At 48.4% G+C, this 23,027-nt stretch overlaps 1 protein-coding gene across 1 annotated transcript in view; it reads left to right on the plus strand.

Moving 5' to 3' along the window:
* CNTNAP2 (contactin associated protein 2) overlaps window positions 1–22,672 on the plus strand; it is a 1,693,809-nt gene extending 1,671,137 nt beyond the window's left edge. Inside the window, exons 22-24 of the mRNA XM_036246733.1 lie at window positions 843–1,082; window positions 20,327–20,407; window positions 22,473–22,672. Coding sequence (XP_036102626.1) covers window positions 843–1,082; window positions 20,327–20,407; window positions 22,473–22,672 — 521 coding nt within the window. The remainder of the gene's footprint in view (window positions 1–842; window positions 1,083–20,326; window positions 20,408–22,472) is intronic.
* Window positions 22,673–23,027: the final 355 nt, after the last annotated feature.

Genomic DNA, 23,027 nt, shown 5'->3' on the forward strand with positions numbered 1-23,027 from the left:
AGTTGGCACAATGAGGACCAGGAGCACCACAGTGTTGACGCTGCGTCGCCCTGCGCCAGGGGGTGGGGTTCAGTCAGGTGTCTGCAGAGGCACGTGAACCGGTTTGGGGATACTGTCCAGGTCTGGGAATCCCGCTTCTGCCCTCCTGGACATCAACACCCTGGTCTTTGTGACCCAGTCACCTTTCAGGAAGGGAACAATGGTTGGAAAAACGGGGATTTCTTCTTCCCCAGTAGAGAGAAAACACGGAAGGGCAAAAGCCGGAAAGAGAGTGCGCAGAGGGAAAGTGGCCCTAAGGGATGGAAAGTGTCCTTACAGCCCAGCCCCCCGCCTCTGCCCACGGGCCTGAGGTTGCCACCCGTGCTCACACCCCCGATGGGCCTGGCACCCCGCTCCTTCCCACTGCTCCCCTGGTCCGGGACCCACCATCACAACCCACTGCCTGGGCTCCCCTCTCACCATCTGCCTTGTCTGTGAGCCCTCCCTGGGGGTCAGCTCCGGGGGGACACGCAGGGGCGGACAGCTCTTTAAGCAGAGGGCACCCCCTTACTTTGGGAACCCTCAGAGACATCCAGCTTTGAGCCTGCTCGTTTGCTGTGGTGTGATTGGGAAGCCTGCCCTCGCCCTACCAGGTCCTCTGGTAGCCCAGAAGGTTCTTTTCGAGTGAAGTCCCTAACCCTAAGGCTTACCAAGTCATTAATATCTCACCTAAAAGATCATAACATCTTAACCCGAAACCTAAGGGTGAGACTTGGACCCGAGCGTCCAAAGACCAGCCTGTTTCACAGCTGGGTTATCATGTGCGTGGTGAGATTTTTACCTTCTCTTTCTTTGTCTTTCAGAAACAGGGAACATCGACCAAGAGATCCACAAATACAACACCCCGGGATTCACTGGGTGCCTCTCCAGGGTTCAGTTCAACCAGATCGCCCCTCTCAAGGCGGCCCTGAGGCAAACCAACGCCTCGGCGCAGGTCCACGTCCAGGGCGAGCTGGTCGAGTCCAACTGCGGGACATCCCCGCTCACCCTCTCACCCATGTCGTCCGCCACCGACCCCTGGCACTTGGACCACTTGGACTCAGGTAAAGTCAAAAACAGCCTCGGGCAGACTGCCGTATTTCTGTAAGCCTCCGTCTCTCCACCTGTCAAGCGGGGTTAATAGCAGCACCTCGCTGGTAATGTGGTGGGAGAAGTCAGAGCAAAGGAATGTGTGGGTACGAGGGTTCTCAGCACCATGTAAATACATATCGAGTGTCCAAAGCCTCCACCGTCATTCTCGCCCAGTGGCAGGAGCAAACGAGCCAAAGGTGAGGGACGTGGGAATTATTGGCTCTTCTTCATCTCAGTGACATGATGAGAAGCCTCAACTGCGGGCTGCAACGTGCCTGTTGAGCGGTCTGATCAAATCCCTCCCTCGCTCTGCCTTTGCGACGCTCTGGTTTGCAGCCCCTTCGTCCAGGTTCGAAGGTCAGACGGAAAGCTACACCTGAAGCAATAGAGAGATGTCATCTCCAACGCTCAGTTTATAGGAATGATCCCGCAGCCTTCCGGGTTCTGAAGGGGTGCATTTAGGCTTCCAAAGCTCGGTGGAGGGAGTCCCACCTCTGATGTTGATAAAACACGCACTTTGAAAGCACAGGGCTGAGGTGGAAGGATGTCGCCATTGCCTGCGAATCGAATGCAAATTCAGTGTCCTCGTAACAGGGAGTGGCAGGGAGCCCACAGGTCCTACTCCTCACTCTACCCAAACTAACCCTGGGCGATTGGGCTCACTTCGGTGAGCCTCGGCTTTGTCACCACATGGTGGCGGAGCAGGGTGCGCTCTCTGCGTGGCCTCCAAGTCTAACATTCAGTGTGTCTCCAGAGCAACGTGTGATGTTGCTGATGCGCAAGACAGGACTAGGACAAGGTGGGAGGCAGGGTGGTATGAGGCCTGGGTGGCAATACCCTCAGTGCCCTCAGCAGCAGGTCATACGTGGGCAGGTTTCCCGACCTCATTCCTCAGTCCCCCCGTGTCTAATAATGGAGATCATAAGACCTAACCCGTAGAATTCTATTTGAGAGATGTATGTAAGCACTGGGCAGTTACAGACACGTAGCAAGCTTTGCTAAGTTTAGCTGCAACAATATTACCAGTGAGGTCACTGTTATATGAGACACAATCTGCTGGGAGGCTTGAGTGTCCTCCCCCACCGGAATGTCAAATGTGCCACATTTCCTCACCTCGGTGTGGCTTTGGTGGATTCCAGCCCCCCGCCTGCGCATGGCTCGGCTTGAAGCACAGCGCTCACCGTGACCCCGGCCAGGCTTTACGAAGCTTCGAGAGAAATAGCCCGTTTACAGACTGCACAATTGTTCCTCGCACCGGGGTCCCCGTACCACGATGAGGGGTGCTGTGTGCCAGGGCGCCTCTGAAGAATTCCCCTCCGTGAATGTCGCTAGAATCACACGCGGCTGGTTCCTCGTGGGCTGACACAGAGGGAAGCATTCCTAACGCTGAGACGGGGGGAAAAACAGGAATGCAAATCTGAGCTGAGAAAAGACAGCCATCAGGGCTCCCGGGAACAGGCTTCCCAGATAAATTCTTCCAAATGCCAGAGTGGGTGGGGGTAACGTAGGATCTTGGCGGCGAAGGGGTGTCTGTGCCATTTCAGGTCCTCCCTGCATGAGCCTAGGAGCATGCGTGGGCTCAGCCGGCTGCCGAGAAATTAGTGTCCACTTTAGTGCTACTTTGGGCCAGTATGAGTTCATACTCATTCTGTCTTAATCAGCAAATGCTTTGCTGTGTGGTCTGCAAGATACAGTTGCAAGGGCCAAACAGTTTAGGTTCACTTGCTTTGTTTTGTTTAGTTTTAAATCATGCTTTATGCATCACCGTTTTATTCTTTGGACTGCTGTGATTGATGAAACAGAATGCAGAGAACATTTCTGTTGCTATTCAGTGTTCAAATCAAATTTCTGCACCCCAGGTGTTATGGTCGGCCTGTACTGCAAAGCATAAGATCGATTTACAGGAAAATGTGTGCTGCGCTTGGGCAGAGTTCTTACCTGGTGTTGGCCGTATCGAATCTCATCACCATAATTTACTCCGTAATTGGAATTCCAGATTAATTGCCATAACTGCGGAAATGTAGATGAAGAAATACGAACTCAATTAAAAGGACGGAAAATAGCTTCTGAACTCTGAGGCAGAAGGCTTGGTTAGATAACATGATTTGATTTTTTTTTTTTCCCCTTTAGGTGAATGGGAACATGGGAGAGAAAGGGGGGCAGGGGGCTGGACATGGGACAGAGAAGGACAAAGATGTAAGGGACAGTCATGGAATAGCAGCCTCCGGTGGCTTAGTGTCAGGGAGGAAAAACTTTTCCTCTACCCTCTTACGTCCAGTGAATGGGGCCTGCAAATTAAACTGATGAAAGACTAACTGAAGAAGAAAGTGTATTCATTTGTATGCTTACAAAATAATTTAATAAATGGTTAAAGTCAGAGACGTATAGACCTTACTGACTAGGGAAAAGGCAGAGAGGAGAAAGAGGCTTCTGTGGATAGAAAAATGGGTTTCAGAGAGGACAAACGAGAGAGAAGAACGTAGTGATAACGCTTGTTCATACTGGTGTGAGTGGTATTTCTGTCTTTAAGCCATAAGCTCCCCGGGGAAGGGATTTATGGTAGATTTACTGTCGGTCTCCTTCCTGGGAATGAGACCGCTCAGGAGAGAGAATTTATGGCACCCTTATTTCCCAGAAGTTTCTACGTTTCGTCAGAGAGCAGAAGCTCCAAAAAGATTGCTTTCTGCATCTGCAAATGTCCTCAGTTTAAAGGAATCTTCGTGCCAACTCTGGGATTCTAAGTGGGTCCCCACACCAGTGAGTGCACCCTAGTTTCTGGGAGCCTAAGCCCATCATTCTGGATCCGAGGATGTTGTTTTTGTCCCGATGGTCTCTCGTGTGAGAGTAGCAGGAGAACCTCGCCGTCAGATAGTCAGAGACAACACAAGAGAATGTGCGCAGAAGGCCGTCGCTAGCTGCGAATCGTGTCTCGCTTGAGTCTGCGCAGGTTATAGGACAGAGAGAGGTCAAAGGGAAGAGTCCTGCTTTGGACAGAGGGTATTTGAAGTGCATCGTTGCATCTGGTGCCTTGGGAAGGGGGGCCCTCGACCAGCAGCATGAGGATCGTCTGGCAGCTTGTGAGAAACGCGGGCTCTCGGGCCCTCGCCCCAGACGCATTGTGCCAGCATCTCCATCGTAGCAGGATTCCCAGGTGACTTGATCATGTGCACAGTGAAGTTTGAAAGGATTCACTGAGTACAGTGGTTCTCAATCTCAGGTGCACTTTCAAATTACCTGGGGAGCTTTCAGAAACCCCCATATCCAGGCTGCACCCCTGAGCGATGACATCTGACGCCCTGGGGGTGCGATGCAGATGTCCATCGATGTGAAACCTCCCCACGTGAGTCGGGTGTGTGGCCAAGATTGAGATTCACTCACCAAAGAAGTGAGAAGCTTACTAGCAGCCCCCTGGGTGAGCCCTTGTAAATAAGGTTACCAAAAGAAAAAGAAATCAATACCCAAATAATGCACCACCAACAACAAACAAAACAACTTACAAAAAGCAATAAAGCCGTTAGGTGGGGAGGTCTGCAACGGGAAGGCCGTGGCAATACGCTTGCAAAGGAAGCTCACGGAGACAGAGACGCTTCCTTCTAAACATGAGGGCAGTCGATCAACCTTCTTGCAACTGTAAAAGCGGACTAAAAACAAACGAACGAACAAGAAACCCGCAGTGGGGGCCGGACTCGGTGGCTCTCGTGAACGCATTTTGTTAGAGAAGTTGCCACACCCCAGGAAGAAACCTCAGTTTGAGGAAGGTGTCCAGTTATTATTCAATTTGTTGAATCCGCTGCAAACTTACTTCAAAAGGATATCGGATGGAAAATACCGCTGAAAATGAAGTATGTGGCCCTGGCTGGTGTGGCTCGGTTGGTTGAGCGTCATCCCGTGTACCAAAGGGTGTCGGGTTGGATTCCCAGTCAAGGGCATGCACCTGGGTTGCAGGTTTGATTCCCCAGTCCTGGTCAAGGTGCGTGCAGGAGGCAACTAACAGATGTGTCTTTCTCACATCAATGTTTCTCTCTCTCTCTCCCCCCACCTGAACGCCCTCCCCTCCACTCTCTCTAAAAAGCAATGGGAAAATATCCTTGGGAGAAGATTAACAAAAATAAATAAATAAAAAACAGCAACCAAGGAAGTAGTATGTGCATCTTTGCAAACAGCGCATGCCCCCCCGCTGGGAACAACAGGGCGTCTGATGGCCTGGGTATGGAAGGGATGGAGTGATGGACCAGAGCTGCACACTCACACTCACACCAGCGTGTGTGCTTTGTAGCCACCTGCAGATTGGAATTCAAGCTGTCCACCCTTAGGTCTCGGGTTCTTTCTGCTCCTGTGCATTTCCTTCTTATTGAGATGCTATCAGATGGTCAAAACAGAAAATGTATTCTAAGTTATGCTGGCTTCGTGTAAAAGGATCCTTTTCCTCTTCTGTAACACTGCTGACAGAGTTGCTCCTTACCTCTCTGATGCCCCTTGGGCTCTGCCAGTGTTTTCCCAAGTGAGGGACACACGTGGCTGGCCAGGCTGGGCACTGCCGGTGCCTGTGATGGGGGGACACACGTGGCTGGCCAGGCTGGGCAGTGCCGGTGCCTGTGATGGGGGGGACACACGTGGCTGGCCAGGCTGGGCAGTGCCGGTGCCTGTGATGGGGGGACACACGTGGCTGGCCAGGCTGGGCACTGCCGGTGCCTGTGATGGGGGGACACACGTGGCTGGCCAGGCTGGGCAGTGCCGGTGCCTGTGATGGGGGGACACACGTGGCTGGCCAGGCTGGGCAGTGCAGGTGCCTGTGATGGGGGGGTCACCCATCACTGTGCCAAGAAAACAGACCTGGCCACATAAAGTCACCTCCTGTTTACCTCTCCCTCGGCCCTTCTAATTCTGTCAGAGAGAACGCCCCCGATTGGTTCTGACATGCCTCTCCCTCCTCCCACCTTGCTCTCCACCCTCAGTAAGGAGGAGGCAGGCTCCTGTGGAGATCCCTGACAGGTGGCAGAATGACTCGGTGGGGCTATAGGGTTTTTTTATCCATGTATTTATTTTCATTAGAAATCGGATCGATTTTGTGAAAATAAGTAAATAAATAATCATTAGGGTCTGCATGACTAAAGCACATCACTGTGGTCCTGAGGAATATTCTTGGGACAGTAGTTACAAGGTAGGAAAACACGCCCTGAGTTCTGGCGCGTTGAAAGGTCTCAGGGCCCCAGACGGTCGCTGGAATTCGCCTCCCGGTCACAGGCTCTGTTCTTCCTCTTTGTCAAATCCGGGGAACCTTCTGTCCTGGGAATGGCAAGGATTTCCCCGCAGAAGGTCAACGACAGAAGGCAGGGCAGATTCTGTGAAAAATAAAAAATAAAAACAAACACCAGGAAAAAGGACAACCAAGAGTCAGATTTTGTAAGTTTCTACACTGAGGACCGGTCCCAAACTGTGCTGCGCTGTCACAGGGCATTCCTAGGACGCCGGAGTGTTTGATCACATCCTTGTACCTGCTGTAGAATACACCAGACCAAAGACCACATCCTGGGACCTTTTGTAAAATATCACACAATGGACAAAGTACTTCAAGATGTAAGGTTTCATACCCTTAGGAATCCTCTGGTTATAAAGATTGTAACTAGTTGGTATTTTCCCGGACGTCTAGTGCTAATATTCTCGGCACAGGTGGGTGACAGTATATGTACCTCCATTCGTTTACAAGTGCACCGCACCCCAGAGGGCCCCGAGAACGGGCCTCTGCTAGGTGCTCGCAGTTGCTCAGCCTCTACTGTAACCTGGACTTCTCCGTCTCCCTCCTTGAACTAACCTGCCTCTGATACTATGGTCCCTCTAGCGCCATGATTTTGTTGTTGTTGTTAATCCTCATCTGAGGATATTTTTCCATTGATTTTTAGAGAGAGTGGAAGGAAGCCAGGGAGGGAGAAAGAGAGAGAAACATCGATGCAAGAAAGACACATCAGTTGGTTGCCTCCCCCGTGACCCTGACCAGGGCCAGGGATCGAACCTGCAACCCAGGTACATGCCCTTGCCCAGGAATCGAGCTCTTGATCCTTTGGTCTGTGGGTTGACACTCTAACTGCTGAGCCAAACCGGCCAGGGCCAGTGCCAGGATTTTTAGTGATTTGATGTCTTGCCTAAATTCCCAATTTGCTTTCCACCATCCAAAGATAAAATATTTTTATATCTTCATGTGCAGAAGAGTTATGGATATGATGAACATTTAAAACCCGCATATATTTATTCAGTTCACTTCATAATTACAAGCTGGTAGTTGGTTTTCCTTACCATTTGCAAGCACTTAAAATAATCGTTCCAGCTCTTATAATGACATCTTAATTATTTCTGAGCAGATTCCTCTTTTCATCCTTATGCTTAGATTGCACGATTAATGTGTTTCATCTCTGACACCTAATCTTTTTATTCCCTTGTGTGTCTTTTGTCCTCTTCGGTGACCCACACACCACATATGTATTCAAGTGCAAAGAACAATTATCATCCCCCTTTTCTAAAGTGCACTGCTCCTGCAAATGATCCCAATTCTGCTTTTCTGAAAAAGCACATTTACACAGCTTAAGAGGAATATAATATCAGGGTTACTGGTTTTTGATCCATTAGTCATTTAAGTTGTTCCCATCTTTTGTATCCATAATGACTAGCTTTGTACACGTGACATTGTTGAGTCAAGGGATGTGTTTTTGGTTTTGATCGTTATTACTTATCACCCTGCAATGATTTAGTACCTTCAATGCACTTGCTGATGGGGGACCCACTTAGAACCCCAGAGTTGGTAGGAAGATTCGTTTCAACGGAGGACATTTGCAATTCAACAGATACAGACAAAAATCTTTTGAGGACTTCTGTTATCTGCCTAAATGGAGAAACTTCTGGGCAATGACTTCTTTACATGTATGTTTGCTGCTGTTTAACGTTGTAATTTGAATGTTTCATTCTCTCATTTTCATTTGGGGGCGGCAGTGGTGTATCCCTCGCACAGAGGGATGCGGACCAAAGTTAACAAATCTCAGCTCTAAGCCCAAAACGCTCCCTTCTGACCCTGCCTGTAGGACCGCACATTCCAGATGCAATGTCTTGGCGTGAATATTTTTAACTAGGTTTTTATCTAAAGGGCCTGAAAAGACTTTAGAAGCTGCCTTACGCTGCCAGGGCCTTCCCACACCATGGAAGGACAGACCTGTCAAGCCTTGTTTTGCAAAGCAGTAGGGCCGTGGCGAAGAAATGATGGATGACCCAGCCCCATGGGGTGGCTGCAGGGAAGGGCGTGGGGGTGGGGCTCCCTGCTCACCTCTCCCTGCTCACCGTCCTCCTCCCCCATGGGCTGCTCTCCAGTCATTCCGGCATGTCGGGGGCAGCCTTTGCGCCCAGGGTCTATTCTTCCTACCAGAATTGTTTAACCCTCCAAACCTCCACTCTGAATGGATCAAAAGGCTCACACACATCCAGCCCCGAGACAACGTCTACGGTCCTTGCTTCCTCCCCATGGGGGTGCCTCTTTCTACCTTTCTTTCCTTTGTCCCTCGCAATCAATTCAGAGCCCCAAGGAGGGCAGAACTTCCTCCCAGTCTTCTCTCTGTGCTCACCCCGCTCGGGCCACCTGGCAGGTCCTCAGAGAGGCCTCTCTCCGGGGTCTGTGCCTGGCCAGCCTCTCAGCTGTGGTCTCCATCACGTGGAGCTGGGAAGCCCAGGGAAACACAGGCGTCCACGTTGCTGTGGCAACCTCTCTGGTGCCGGCAGAACCGCTGACTCCTGCCGGTCACGGTATTCATTTTTGCCTAGAAAGGATGAGAAGCCTGCAAAAATGAAGGGGATTTGAGTTACCCTCAGCGGTGTGTGTCTGTCCATTCATATTCTTGTAGATTACTTGGGGCCATTCCGGGGAGCACGACTCCCCCCCAGGTTAATCGGGCATCACTTTCTCCACTGCCTTGTCATTGAGGAAAGACAGTTGATGGAACCTCTGGGTGTGACTTTCCCCAGGGAGTCCCTGCCAGTGACCACCTGGAAATGCTGATTCCACTTTTGCTAATACACAGGGGCCTTGTGTCCTCGCCTGCAGTTTCGAATGTTGCAGAAGTGTCGTCCAGGTGAAGATCTGGCCCAATGCCATCATCCTCCAGAGGAGAGTCACTGCACCCCAGCAGCAAAGCCTGGCCCATCCTTTCGCTCCGTGGGGAAGATCTTGGGCGGAGACCCTGGGCTCTGCAGGACTCTTCAGAAATGCACGTAGCCAGGAGGATTCTTGACTCTGCTGTTCAGTGTCTGTCTAGGGACAACCCCGGAAGGCGCGGGGGGGGACATAAAATCAACTTTAGGTTAAACTCTAAATGTACATAAAACCCAGGGGAATGTGGGGCGCCGCTGTTTTAAACTCGGGGGACAGACTGCCGCGACAGTTCCCTCTCGGGAAAAGCTAAGAACGGCTTTCCAGACTGGACCTGGGGATTTTAACTTTTAAGGAACTAGAAAGGATGAAGACCGAAATAATGACAGCTTCAAACTGTGAATGACTTTCGTTGCTGAAATGCTGTCAGGGCGTGATTTTGTTCTATGCCCAGTGGCCCCATATGTACCAGGGGACATTAGTAGCCACGTCTTAAAGATAAGGAAAACGAGACTCAGAGAAAGCCCCCGGGAAAGATGGGAGAGGCTGCCATGGGCCAGCTCAGCCCTGTGCCACACCACACACCTGGGGACCCCCGCTGCCGACCCCCACCCTGAGATGCCAGCTGGGCGGCCAGGACGGGACCGGCCTGCTGTTTCCAGCACCCTGCTCAAAGGGACGCAGCACTACCCAGTGTGAATCTCAGGTACACACCCTCCAGATCATGGATCTCAGCAGTATCTTCTTGGTCATGATGGGAGCTGGCACCCAGGAAGTGTCCGTTTGTGGGGAAGCACCAGGGAGCCTTTTATTTCATGGAGTTTCTTCGATGGCCATTCGTCATTCCACCGGCCAACAAGCAAAGACACTGTCTTTTGCGATCTGAGGTTCATTCGGGAGAGTTCCAGAGATGATGGAAATATCCACGGGGATTGTAGCGTCAGATTTCTGAGGTCAGCCTTCTTGGAAGATAAGCCCCATCTTGGGGTTTGAATTGCGTGTCTTCACTTCGGCTAATGCAGCCAAAAAGAGTATTTCAAAAGCCCGAGCCCCCCTGGGCATTGACAGAGACTTCAAAGATGTGCAGAATTAATCTTTAAAGCACTTCAGCGCCGCTCACTGCCCCTTCCTGGGTCTGGGTGTGAGTCACTGTGTTCCCAGAAGCCAGCCTCCTCTGTGTCCTGGTTTCTGAACGCTCGGGAAGACAGAAGGGTCAGTTTTACATTTCGATGAAACAGCAATTACAGCAGGCGTCCTACACAGCCAACGCCGTAGGGATGTTGGCAGAGCAAGTCCACAGAGAGCACATTCGTCGACTGAGACTGAAGATGTTTTCTGCAAACTGAGATATAGAGGTTGGAGCAGACGATTAAGTATTTTATCAGATGCCTTTTATTATTCACTCTACTCAGGTTGGAAGACATACGATGATGACAGAAGCCTATCAGGAATACTCAGCTGTTTCCAAAACCCGCAAACCACGCCCTTGAATTGACTAGAAATTCAGAGGAAGTGAGAGGATTAAATGTGTCTCAGGAGCCCTGGTCTGTATGGCTCAGCGGTTAGAGCATCGGCCCGTGGACCAGAGAGTCCCGGGTTCGATTCCCGCTAAAGGCACCTACCTCGGTTGCAGTTTGTCCCCGGCCCCGGTTGGGGTCGTGTGGGTGGCATCCAGTCAATGTGTCTCTCTCACGTTGATGTTTCTTTCTCTCTTCCTCCCTCTCCCCCTCCCGCTCTATCTGAAGAAAAATACCAAAATGTCCTCGGGGGAGGATAAAAATAAATAAATGAATAAAATGAATGTGCCTCAGTAGTCTCACAAATGTTGAAACTCCTCTTTTGACTAGATGTCATGTGATGCAAACGTGGTTTCAATCATGCTCCCAGGCCAGAAGTTCTGGAAGAGCAAGCCCCTCAGTAACACTTGCTCAGTGCCCGGTGGTGGTCTCAGCAGCAGTCTGCGGCAACAGCTCCCGGGTCTCCTGAAGACAGTCATCTCGCGAACAGTCAACTCCTTGGCTGTTTCTAAGACTGTCCTTAATACTGGGGAATAATAGCCAGTCCCCACTGCACTCGGAATACTAAAGAATGGCACTCAGAAATGAAAGTGTCGTGGCTTTCACAGCACTAAAAAGAAATAGGGCCGCCCGGGCCAGGCGGCTCAGTTGGTTGGAGCATCGTCTGGTACACCAAAAGGTCGCTGGTTCAATCCCCAGTCAGGGCATGTATGGCAGGCAAGTGATCAATGTTTCTCTCTCACATTATGTTTCTTTCTAAAAATAAAAAACAATAAGTCCAGCTGGTGTGGCTCAGTGGTTGAGCATCGACCCATGCACCAAGAGGTCACGGGTTCGATTCCCGGTCAGGGCACATGCCCAGGTTGTGGGCCCGATCCCCAGTCGGGGGCATGCAGGAGGCGGCCAACTGATGTTCTCTCTCATCGATGTTTCTAGCTCTCTCTCCCTCTCACTTCCTCTCTCTAAAATCAATTTTAAAAAAGGGAAAAAAAGCCCTGGCCAGTTTGGCTCAGCGGTTAAAGCGTCGGCCTGCGGTCCGGAGAGACCCAGGTTCGGTTCCCGCTAAGGGCACGTACTTCAGTTGCAGTTTGTCCCCGGCCCTGGTTGGTCATGCGGGTGGCAGCCACTCGATGTGTCCCTTCACGTCGATGTTTTTCTCTCTCTCTCCTTTCCTCTCTCTCTCCCTCCCACTCTATCTGTACAAAAAATGGAAAAATATCCTCGGGTGAGGATAAAAAAAAAAAAGGGAAAAAAATTATCAATGGAAACATATCCTCAGGTGAGGATTTACCAAAAAAAAAAAAAAAAATAGGCCTAAAGGAAATGGTGGTCTGTCATGCAGATCATTAAAAGCACACAGGTGACTCCAGAGAAAAAAGGCAAGATGCTCAGAAGGAATCATTTCATTTCCTTCTCAAGCACCACATTAAAACACAATGCACAAGACCAGCTGCAGAGATGAACCGCCGAGGGCCCCAATTACCACTCTGCTGCTCAGTGCGGTGTGTCCAAGCACCCCACCACCTGGGAGAGAAGCAGACTCCCGGGCCCCAGGCTGGACCAGCCCGATCAGACGCTGCGTGCTAGCTCCACACCAGGTGGCTTGTCTGCGCCCTAACGGTGGAAAGCTCTGAACCAAAGCACTCGGGGATCCGTCTGTTTGTGTCCTCCTGAAGGCGCATTAGAATGAGGCTCAGGGAGAGGGAAAGGTCGAGAGATCCCGCCAGCTGCACAGTGCGGGGGCCCTTTCATCCCTGACCTCAGCACCCTTTTGGGATAGGAAGGGACAGGCCCTGGAGGGGAGCCTGCTGTACTGAGGACAATCTGGAAACCGTGTTTTGTGTTTTCCCTCGGAAAGGGGTTTGAGTGGTTCCCCGGTTGATCCTGTTCCCCGAGACTTGGGGCTCCTGCGTCCCTGCATTCAGGTAGCCCAACACGAGGGTACAACGCGCGGTGGGAGAGCAAAGGACGTTACCACGCACGGGACCACGGCGGTCCGCAGGGGAAGGAAAAGCCTCGTGCAGGGCTCCCCAGTCCCTCGCTCAGGGGCTGCCTGCTCCAAACTCTGGGGGCTCTTCTTGGGAAGGACACTAAGATGAGTGGAAAGAGACCTGGGTGAGTCCAGACACTTGTCACTGGTGACCTGGGCACCTACCAGCCACGTGACTGTCACCTACACGCTCTCCTGCGTCCCAGCCTCCGCAGGTGTAGAGACAGGCTGTGGGGTGAAAAGCCAGCTGTAACCATCTGTGATCCTCAGGTGCCCACAATGTTACCCAACAACAGCTTTGACGAGTGACTCCGAGACAATGATTATTACTAACAGAAGAAGGAACAGTTTGCCCGCCTGAGAAGTAAGAAGGCATCTCTGTGTACCCTGAAAATGGACACCCCATGACTTACCTTAGTGCTCATGGAATACAAAGGCTGAACTTCTATCAGAATGAGTTATTTTCGCCCTGGCCGGGTTGGCTCAGCGGTTAGAGCCTCAGCCCATGGACCAGGGAGACCTGGGTTTGGTTCCTGCTAAGGGCACGTACCTCAGTTGCAGTTTGTTCCTGGCCCTGAACCAGTCGCTGTGTCTCTCTCACATCAAGGTTTCTCTCTCTCTCTTCTTCCCTCTCTCCCTCCTGCTCTGTCTGAAGATAAATGTAAAAATGTCCTCAGGTGAGGATAAAAAAAAAAGAATGAGCTATTTTCTATTAAAATGCCTATTTATACTTACTCTAACAATCAAGACAATTCAGAAATTGGCTTTAAAAACCAATGGAAGGAGGCTGGCAGGTATGGCTTAGTGGTTGAGCACTGACCCATGAACCAAGAGGTTGCCAGTTCAATTCCCAGTCAGGGCACATGCCCAGGTTGTGGGTCAAATCCCCGGTGAGGGGCATGCAGTAGGCGGCCAGTTGATGTTCTCTCTCATCCAGGTTTTTATCTCTCTCTCCCTCTCCTTTCCTATCATACTAAAAAATCAATAAAGAAAAAAAAATTTTTTAAACCAATGGAAGGAGGGAATCAAATAAAATCAATTGCTCATTCAATCCTTTTGTGTAAAAGTTGGCATTATTTCAGCCACCAGGACATATCAAAGATGATGAACTCCTTTAATCCGTTTCTTGTCACCTAATGAACGTCTCTAGGTCACCGGGTCAGGGACACACACGCCGTCTGGAAATGTAAGGTTTTGTTTCACTTGTCAGAAGCCAAAACTCCCTAATCTCTTCCCCATCCAGAATCGGCATTCCGGCTGGCTGGCTCTCTGTAGAAACTGCGGGGAAGGGTGGACGTATGGACCCGAGGTTGGGTCTCACGTGGCCGTGGCTCCCTGGATAAATACCGCTTGACCAGCCCCTCCCTCCTGACCGTGAACAGCAGCTCCTTATGGCTCCAGCATCTTAGCCAACAATCATTTCTTTTCGTACCTGTCTCCAAAATATCAGTCCGTAGTGAATGCGTAAAACACATCACTTGAAAAGAAACAATGTCCTGCCATACCGCTCAAATTTTAAGGACGAGAATGAAGCGGAATGCAACAAAGAAGCTGGGAGGAACAAAGGCATGCATACGTCGTCTAACCCGGACCCCGCTGCAAAAATAGTGTTGCCATTTAAATTAAATTATAATTAATAGCAGTTTTGTTGGAGTGTCTCGGATTATCACTTCAGATGCCGAGGCTTAAGTGGTTTCCATGGAGATAGTTTCCCGAGGAGATGTCAGCTACTATCTAATTTTTTTGTCCTGATATATGACAACCTAAAGCTTTTAGTGATTTGTCATCTGGGGGGTATTATGTTAGATACCCTCGATTTATTTTTATATGCATTTAAACGTGTGTTTTATTTGCAATTGGTTTCTGAGCCTGGAGTCTACAATTTTGCTTATTTTGAAATGTAGTAAATAAGAACCACAACTACCTCATTTATATTCTGTAGTGGAAAAAAAAAAAAAACAATGCTTTATTGTTCCAGAAACGTTGTTAAGCACAATCAGCACTAAGGATGGTCACTCTTGGGGCTGGTTGGGCCCCTCGGGACTGGTGTCTGGAAGCAGGAATATCGGATCTCTGTTCTGCAGTGCCGGCTCAGAGTCCTCAGTGTGCCACACGGTCCCGCGGATCCTGTCGTCCTGTAGAATTATCCTTTGTCACATAAACTGTCTCTTTGTGCTCAGCTTTCGAAGCCAGACAAGTGTAGTCAGAGCCTTCAGATATCTAAGTGTAGTCAGCCTCCCCAGAGAGCCCCCCAACCACAGAGAAACCGGTGGCCTAAGGTAGTGGGTTGCCTTAAGACCATGCAGTGTACCCAAGGGAAAGGACACGGATAGAGCCAGTGTAGGCTGATCCCTTCTCATCACAGACAGGTCAGCTTAGTGCTTTGCAAGTGGTTTCTGGAGCTAATTTCCTGGTTCAAACGCTGGCTCCCCTTCCTGTTACTGGTCATGGGAACTCAGACACATGTTCAGCCTCCCAAGGGGGATGAACATGCCCATCTCACAAGGCTCCCATGAGGGTGAAATGAGTTAATACGTGAAAAGGACCTAACACAGGGTCTGACTTGTAGGGGGTGTTGTTATTATTTCCTAAACAGCTGGTTCCTGAAATGTGAATTTCATATGAGTTGACTATTGAAAACACCTTCAGGCTGATCCCACCATAACTGACCACTTGCTGTCCTGGGCCCTAGAGAGTTTTCTACGTGACGAAAGTGTAGTCCGTTCAATTGATGACGTGATTCCAGAATTTAGAGCTTCTCTGCTTGTCACATGTAGACACCCTACGTGGTCACTGGGGGCCTTGGCTGTGTCAAGGGCCTCGCCTCCGGACAGGTGGGGTTCAGAACTCGCCCCGGGCATTCGAGCCCCGGTTGTCCCAGTCGCCCAGGGAAGGACTCCGCACAGGGAAGAGAGTGCCAGTTGGATTCTCCTTTGCCCCCTTGAGAAATTCTGCCAAGAATGTGGCAAAGGGAAGGGCCAACCACCTGTAGAAAGGGAAGAAAACAAGGATGTTTTCAATTCTTTTGGGGGGAGGAAAGTGCGTTTTTACTCCCCCAGTTCTAACATCTGACCATTGTATTGTATTCGTCTAATTACGGTCAATGACTTATCCTGGACCTGCTCTTACAAAGCATGTGTGTTATCATGTCCCCTTTTCCCCTACCTGAAGACGGAGGGAGGGGGCAGGAAGTGTGCTCCAGCCCTGAGCTCCCGGACCGCGCCTCCCACCGGACAGCCTGTGGGTTCAGGAGGAACTGAGATCCATGTCTGACGTCTACAGAGCATTTGCCTTCTCTGGGGGAGAAGGGCCGTAGTGCACCTGTGGGCTCTGCAGCCTCCGCCAGGCTGTTTCGTGTTCAAGGGTGAAGACTCTCTAATCATCAGTGATCAGTTCCTGAAGGAACCTGTTCTGCCTGTCCTGTGCTGGGTGGGGGAGGAGGGGGAGCTACTCTCTGCGTGACACAAAGGAAGAATGGTCTGTCCGTAGAACGGGGATGACCGAACAAGCAGCAAGAGAGATGAGCAGAAATGCACAGGCTTCTGTGAGACTGAATCGGAGCTGGGCCAGCGCCACCCTCTGGTGGTGATCGGCATGCAGTCCTTTGGAGATCCGGAAGAAACGGGTGTGGGATAGTCTTTGCCTGTTTGATGCAAGTCTGGTCTTGAGCCTGTTAATATCTAACGTCTGTTTTGAACTACTCTTGATGTTTCCCAAAACAGAGGTTCCTTGATACTCCCGAACCACCGAAATGGCTGTGTTCCCCGAGCAGACTTGGCGGTGGGCTGGGGAATGGAAGTCGGCCGCAGAATGGAGGTTGTGCGAGGATGAGCTTTGTGGTCTGGTCCCAAGCGTGTTTCTTGGTATCTGTGTTTCTCTGTGTGCATTTCTAAGAGGCTCTGGAGACCCAAGGAAAAGGGCAGCCGTGATGAAATCATTTGGAATATATTTATTAAAATAGCAAATGCTCTGCTTGCCAGAGTAACGTGGCTTTGCCTCGAGGGAGCAAGCACTCAAGCGCAGCAAGACAACGAAGCTGAACTTACAAATTAAGCCCTGAAAGTAGGGATGCTCGTGCAAAAAAACACAGAACCCTGCTCTTGAATTTCACAAGGACTTACGTTGCGCCTGAAGGTTTTCCATGGATGGCTCTCAGATAGTCGCCAAAGGCCAGTGGACACAGAATTCGTAGCATTTCTGTATTCAACATATTCATTTCCTTTGTTGGGAAGCATAAGAATGCTACCTTGCTCTAAGGGTTGGCTTGAGTTTAGGCTGCTGACATTAAGAATTATACCTGCAGGGGAGACTTTATTATTAGAAGAGGTTACACAAACATTTACACACCTCTTCGTGGACTGGTTTTAATTGCACCTGTCGCTGAGCATCCAATTAGCTCTGCTCCTTGTCTGCACTCTTCGTCACTGGGACTGCACACATAATCCAGATGGGCCCCTGCCTTTAAGAGGGTGGCTACTGCATAAGGAATGACAAGAATGAAAATGCTAGCCATTGGAAAGAGGGCCAGACACGTTCCCTGAGGCGGCTGAGGGGGGTTTCAGGAAAGAGGTGAGGTGGGAGGGACACCAAGGAGCAAGGTAAACCAGATGTCCAGACAGAGTGCCCTATGGATGAGCAAAGGCATGTTGACCGGAAGTGCCAGGAATTGTGTACCTAGAATGCTGAGTGGGCAAAGGGGTGAGTCCATGAGAGAAGAGGTGGGAGAGAAACTCAGCTCAAAGGAAGCCCTGCTCCATTTGCCAAAGGGTTCAGAGTTTATAGCGACAGCAATCCTGGGATGTTTTGAAACGTTCCCTGTTGGCTCTTGTCATTCTCCTCGGGTCATCTCAGGCCCACACCTGCCACTACTGTTTATGTCAGTAACTTCAAGGGAACCAGGGAGGGGCTCATCCATGTCTCCAAACATCTGTGTTTGCTGCAGATTTGTGGCCGAGGATATAAAGCCATGGCAGGCTTTGGGGCAGAGAGAAACCACGCTACGTTCTACCAGCCACACTAACCTGAAGCAGAAAAGCAACCAATTTCGTAGTCTTGTGACTATCATACAATAGAGAATTAACAGAATCACCCCTGTGAACTTTTGTCACTATCTTTAATGTATTCTGAAGGTTCATATTATTTAAAGAAAGACAGGAGATTTCTGTGTCTTTTCCAAAGGAAATGAGAATTATCACCCCACTTACAAAATATCCAAATGTAGATCTCTTCACCTGGACACCTCAAACTCGGTCCGTCAAAAACAAAACAAATTTTTCTCTCCTACCATCTACAAAAAGCCCTTCCTCTCGTAGGCGGTGCCCGAGGTGAACTGTCTTAAGGCTGGACTTCCGCCACAGCCCACCTGTCTGTCTCCTCCAGCCCTCATGGCAAGACAGGGAAGTTCATTAACTGTGGCGTTGACCCAACCTGGGTCCTGATCCCAGCTAGACCACATAGAAACTTGCTGAGTTTTTACAAGGATATGGGCTCGATAGTGTCTGGAATAGGGTAAGTACGATGTCAGAAGGCCTGGAGAATGTGCCAAAGGTGGGCAGGAAGGTATAAGCTTTCATCCTTGAAAAGCACCTCTTGGTCTTTGAAGGGTGGTCTATGTCAGGAATCGTGCGTGTTAATAACCAGATCTTACTGTGCCCAGTGAGTGTGTGAGTTATAGCGTGGTAGCTACTGAGAAATGTCAGGCAACTCGCTCTAAGTGCATTGGGTCCTAACTAAACCACACCCCTGCTTTAGATTAGTGTTTTGACTCTACAAACCGAACTCCTCATGGGGCTTGGAAAGTTCTCATTACCAACAATTTTTGTCTGTATTATTGTTCTCTGTGTATCCCAATCACTCATATGCCTGACATATAATAGGTATTCTATAAATATTTCTTGAATGAATGAATGAATGAATGAATGAACGAACGAATGAATCTGTCACATCTATTAATACCACTTCTCTGAAGAGAAAACTCGGGTTGAAAGAAGAAAGCTGAGATTTCAAAAGCATGATGTGTTTTTATGTAAGCCGGTTTTATTCACACGGGATGCTTGGTCTAATGGGTGATCAGCCCATTACATGCGAGATCATTGCATTCTTGGGCTGATACTTGGAATTTTGAGTATCAATCCATGCTGTCTACCCTAAGAAATCCTGAAGGGGAAGGGGAAGTGAACTCATGGGACAGTGAGCTAACCCCATTGTACTTCACATTGGTTCTGCCCCGTTCCCTACCGAGCCGACAAGACTGAAGACTGGACCAGTTAAAATAAGCAAATAACACTGCAAGTTCTCTTCCACATCCACCAGTTAAAGACGCAGGGGAATATGAAAAGTCTAGGGGCTCAAAGTTAAGGTCTCTTTCCTTTGTACCTATTTTAGTGCCTGTGGTTTTAATCCCATGAGCAGGTTTGAATGGTAGTGATGCTTGAGCTAATTTATAATATGACACATGTAGGAAGGAATGATTTTCCTGGCCCTAAGGAAGAATATCAAGTCTAAGAGAGGAAGAATGAAAAAGCATGGGTTGGTAGAATATGGAGTCTCCCTTGGGGCACAATATTTCCTAGGGAAAAGGAGAAAAGACTTTACCTACTTTGGGTCATTAGCCAGGGATCCTTGGAAGTCTGTAGCTCCAGGAATAAATTCGCCTTGGAAAATCCAAGTCCTCAGTAAGCTACTCCCTCAATCATAGCACAAACCTATGTCATCAGTGTGTACACATTCCATTATGCCGAATACCTACTGTAAAGCTTTGTATATGTACTCGGTGCCTTTCAGTAGCCATGGTTCTGGTTGGACGAAGGTAGTCTGCCTTTGGAGAAGCTGCTATGGGTGTATGCCCTAAAGTGTAACTTCTCCAGCAGAATCCAACAAATAAGAAGTCGTTTTTGAAGTTAAAGTAGCTTATATGGATGACAATAGATAGTCTCCCGACCTGTAGACAGACTTCAGCCCTTTGCATGCTTCAAATTTACTTTATCTTAGAGAAACATCTAAGTTTACTACAACTGATTCTTTTTTTTTTTTTAAATAGGAGGGAAAGAAAGAGAATATTCACTAGGCAGTTAAGATTCTTCTCAGCTCTCGTAAAACATTACCCCTCATAAAATACTCCGGAGGGGTACAATGTTTTGCTAGAGCCATGTAAAAATATCAAGGGGTGGTTACTTTTTAAGAATGTTGCGTGCTGTAAATATAGAAAAGCTCATCTATAAATAGCGCCACCCGTGGCGGGTGGGATCAAAGCGGACAAGAAGCAGGTTTCCGCCAAGCTTGAGGAAAAGTACGGGAACCCCTGAGCCTGTCTGGTCAGGGGGACGGGAGCGGGCAGTCCAGGAAGTGGAGATGCTCTAATATTCCTGCAGAGGAGCCGGGGCGCGTGTCCCCGGGCCTCCTGCAACTGGCAGCCGCAGGGGTGGAGAACCACAGCAAGACGGGTCCGTCTGAAAGGGACCTCTCGGGACCTCTCGTTTGGGAAGACAGCAAGCAAAGCGCTGTATGAAAAGACAGGTACCACATTGCTTGGGATGAAAGGTGTACCTCACTCTCCTCCCTGACTTTCCGCTTCTCTCTCTCCAGCCAGTGCTGATTTTCCGTATAACCCTGGCCAAGGCCAAGCTATAAGGAATGGAGTCAACAGAAACTCGGCCATCATTGGAGGTAGGTCACGTCCAGAACAGGCTTTCTGTGGCTGCTCACCTGAGGGGGGAATTAAAATCATAGTCGTGGGGGGAAATGAATCGTCTAGATTTGTATTATTCATTTTGCTATTTAAATATGGCTTCAGATCATGGAGTAGGGATGTGGGTAAACGGTGGTAATGTAACCTGGCTACTTTCTAATGCAGACTTGTTTTTTATTTATTTATTTTTTTTATCCTCACCCGAGGACATTTTTCGATATTTTGTTCAGATAGAGTGGGAGGGAGGGAGAGAGAGAGAAACATCGACGTGAAAGGGGCACATCAAGTGGCTGCCACCCGCACGACCAACCAGGGCCGGGGACAAACTGCAACCGAGGTACGTGCCCTTAGCGGGAACCAAACCCGGGTCTCTCCAGACCGCAGGCCGATGCTCTAACCGCTGAGCCAAACCGGCCAGGGCCAGACTTGTTTTTTTAAAAAAAGGAATGAGAATGGTAAGCTAGCCAGAATCCGAATATGTAAGTAGGCAGCTGAAGCAATAACCAGGACATTTCTTTATTCCCTCCTTGTTTTCTCTCTCTCTCTCACATCCCAAGTGGTCCAGGATAGCTTACTACAAAAAATGGGAAAGACTATGCCAGTCGACTTTCAGAAAACTAATAAGCCAGAGTATCTATATCTTTCCTTAGTCAACACCATGCTTATTTTATTGGTGTATCTTTATAGTAAATCTTGAAATAAGCTGTATAAGTTCTCCAATTATTTCTTTTTCCAAAATTATTTTGGTTATTCTGAGCCCTTGGCATTGCCATATAAAATTTGTAATCAGCTTCTTGATTTCTACAAAAATTTTAAAAGTTTGCTGTGATTTTCATTGGGTTTGCATTAGAACTACAAATGAACATCTTGACAGTATTGATCCTAAACATGGTATATCCATCCATTTGTGTAGATCTTCTTATATTTTTCTCAGCAAGATTTTATGGTTTTCCATGCACAGTCTTGAACAACCTTATTCAATTTTTTCTATTATAAATGGTATTATTTTATCACTTTTACTTTCCAAGTGCTTCGTGCTAGTAGATAAAAATACAACTTATTTTTGGTGTATTGACGTTGTATCCTGTGATCTTGCTAAATTTACTGTTTGTTCTGGCAACTTTTTTTTAATATTCCTCAGAATTTTCTACATAGACATATTGTCATCTGAGAATAAAGAGTTTTTTACTTCCTCCCAATCTGCACACTTTTTATTTCTTTTTCTTGTTTTATTGCACTGGCTAGGACTTCTAGTAAAACTGGATAAAAATGTTAAGAGCTGACATTCTTACATTGTTCCATATTTTAGGGGTAATGTGTTTAATCTTTCACTAAGTAGGATATTAGTTATAAGTTTCTCATAGATCCCCTTTATCAGGCTGAGATAGTTTCTGCCTATGGGTAGTTTCCTAAGAGGCTTTATGATGAATGGGTGTTGAAATTTGTCATGTATTTTTTCTGCATCTATTGAGGTGATCATATGGTTTTTCTCCTTTATTTGCCTAATGTGGTCAATTACATTGCTTTATTTTTTTAATGTTAAACCATCTTACATTTCTAGAATTAACACCACTTTATCATAATATATATTTTACATATTGTTAGGTTTGATTTGTTAAAATTTTATTTCAAAAGAATATTGCTCAATAGTTTTCTTTTTCATAATGTGTTTGTCTGGTTTTAGTATTGGGATAATACTGACCTCATAAAATGAGTTGAGTAGGATTTCCTGCTCCTCAATTTAAAAAAAAAAATGTGTAGGATTAGTATTATTTCTTAGGTCACGTTTGTTCGTAGTGGTTTTTAGGTCCAACTTCTTACTGCTTTTCTGTCCAATCGTTCTGTGGGTTACCGAGAGAAGAACGTTGAAATCTCCAAGTATGGCTGTGAATTGGTCTAATCCTCCTTTCGGTGCCATTAGCTTCTGGAGTCTAGTGTTCGTATGGGAGAGGGAGCAGCCGGGGAAACTTGGGGAAGCGGAGAAAGAGTGTCTGTGGGATGCAGAAGATCCTTTAACCAGGAGCTCTTGTCCTGTCTCCCCAGGGGTCATTGCTGTGGTGATTTTCACCATTCTCTGCACCTTGGTCTTCCTCATCCGGTACATGTTCCGTCACAAGGGCACCTACCACACCAACGAAGCGAAGGGGGCAGAGTCGGCGGAGAGCGCGGATGCTGCCATCATGAACCACGACCCCAACTTCACAGAGACCATTGACGAGAGCAAAAAGGAGTGGCTCATTTGAGGGGTGGCTGTCTGGCGGTGGGACGGGGTGGGGGAAGGGAAGGGGACAAAAGAGCCCTGCTTCATCCTCGTGAGCACATCCTTTAAATTCTCAGCACAAGTTGGGGGAGGCAAGCCACAGAAAATTCTTGAGACGGATCGCCACACCACACACACAAAAATAATACGAATACTTTTTAATATTTCTTTGTAGCTGAGTTTTCCCTTCTGTATCAAAACACAATAATACAAAAAAATGCTTTTAGAGTTTAAGCAATGGTTGCGATTTGTAGGTAATATCTGTCTTATTTTGTGTGTGTTCAGAGGTGTTCTGAAAAACCGTGGTAACAGGGCAAGTTTTCTACATTTTTAAGAGC

This window comes from Molossus molossus, unplaced genomic scaffold (genome assembly GCF_014108415.1).
Source record: "Molossus molossus isolate mMolMol1 unplaced genomic scaffold, mMolMol1.p scaffold_m16_p_7, whole genome shotgun sequence".
NCBI classification, from domain to species: domain Eukaryota; kingdom Metazoa; phylum Chordata; class Mammalia; order Chiroptera; family Molossidae; genus Molossus; species Molossus molossus.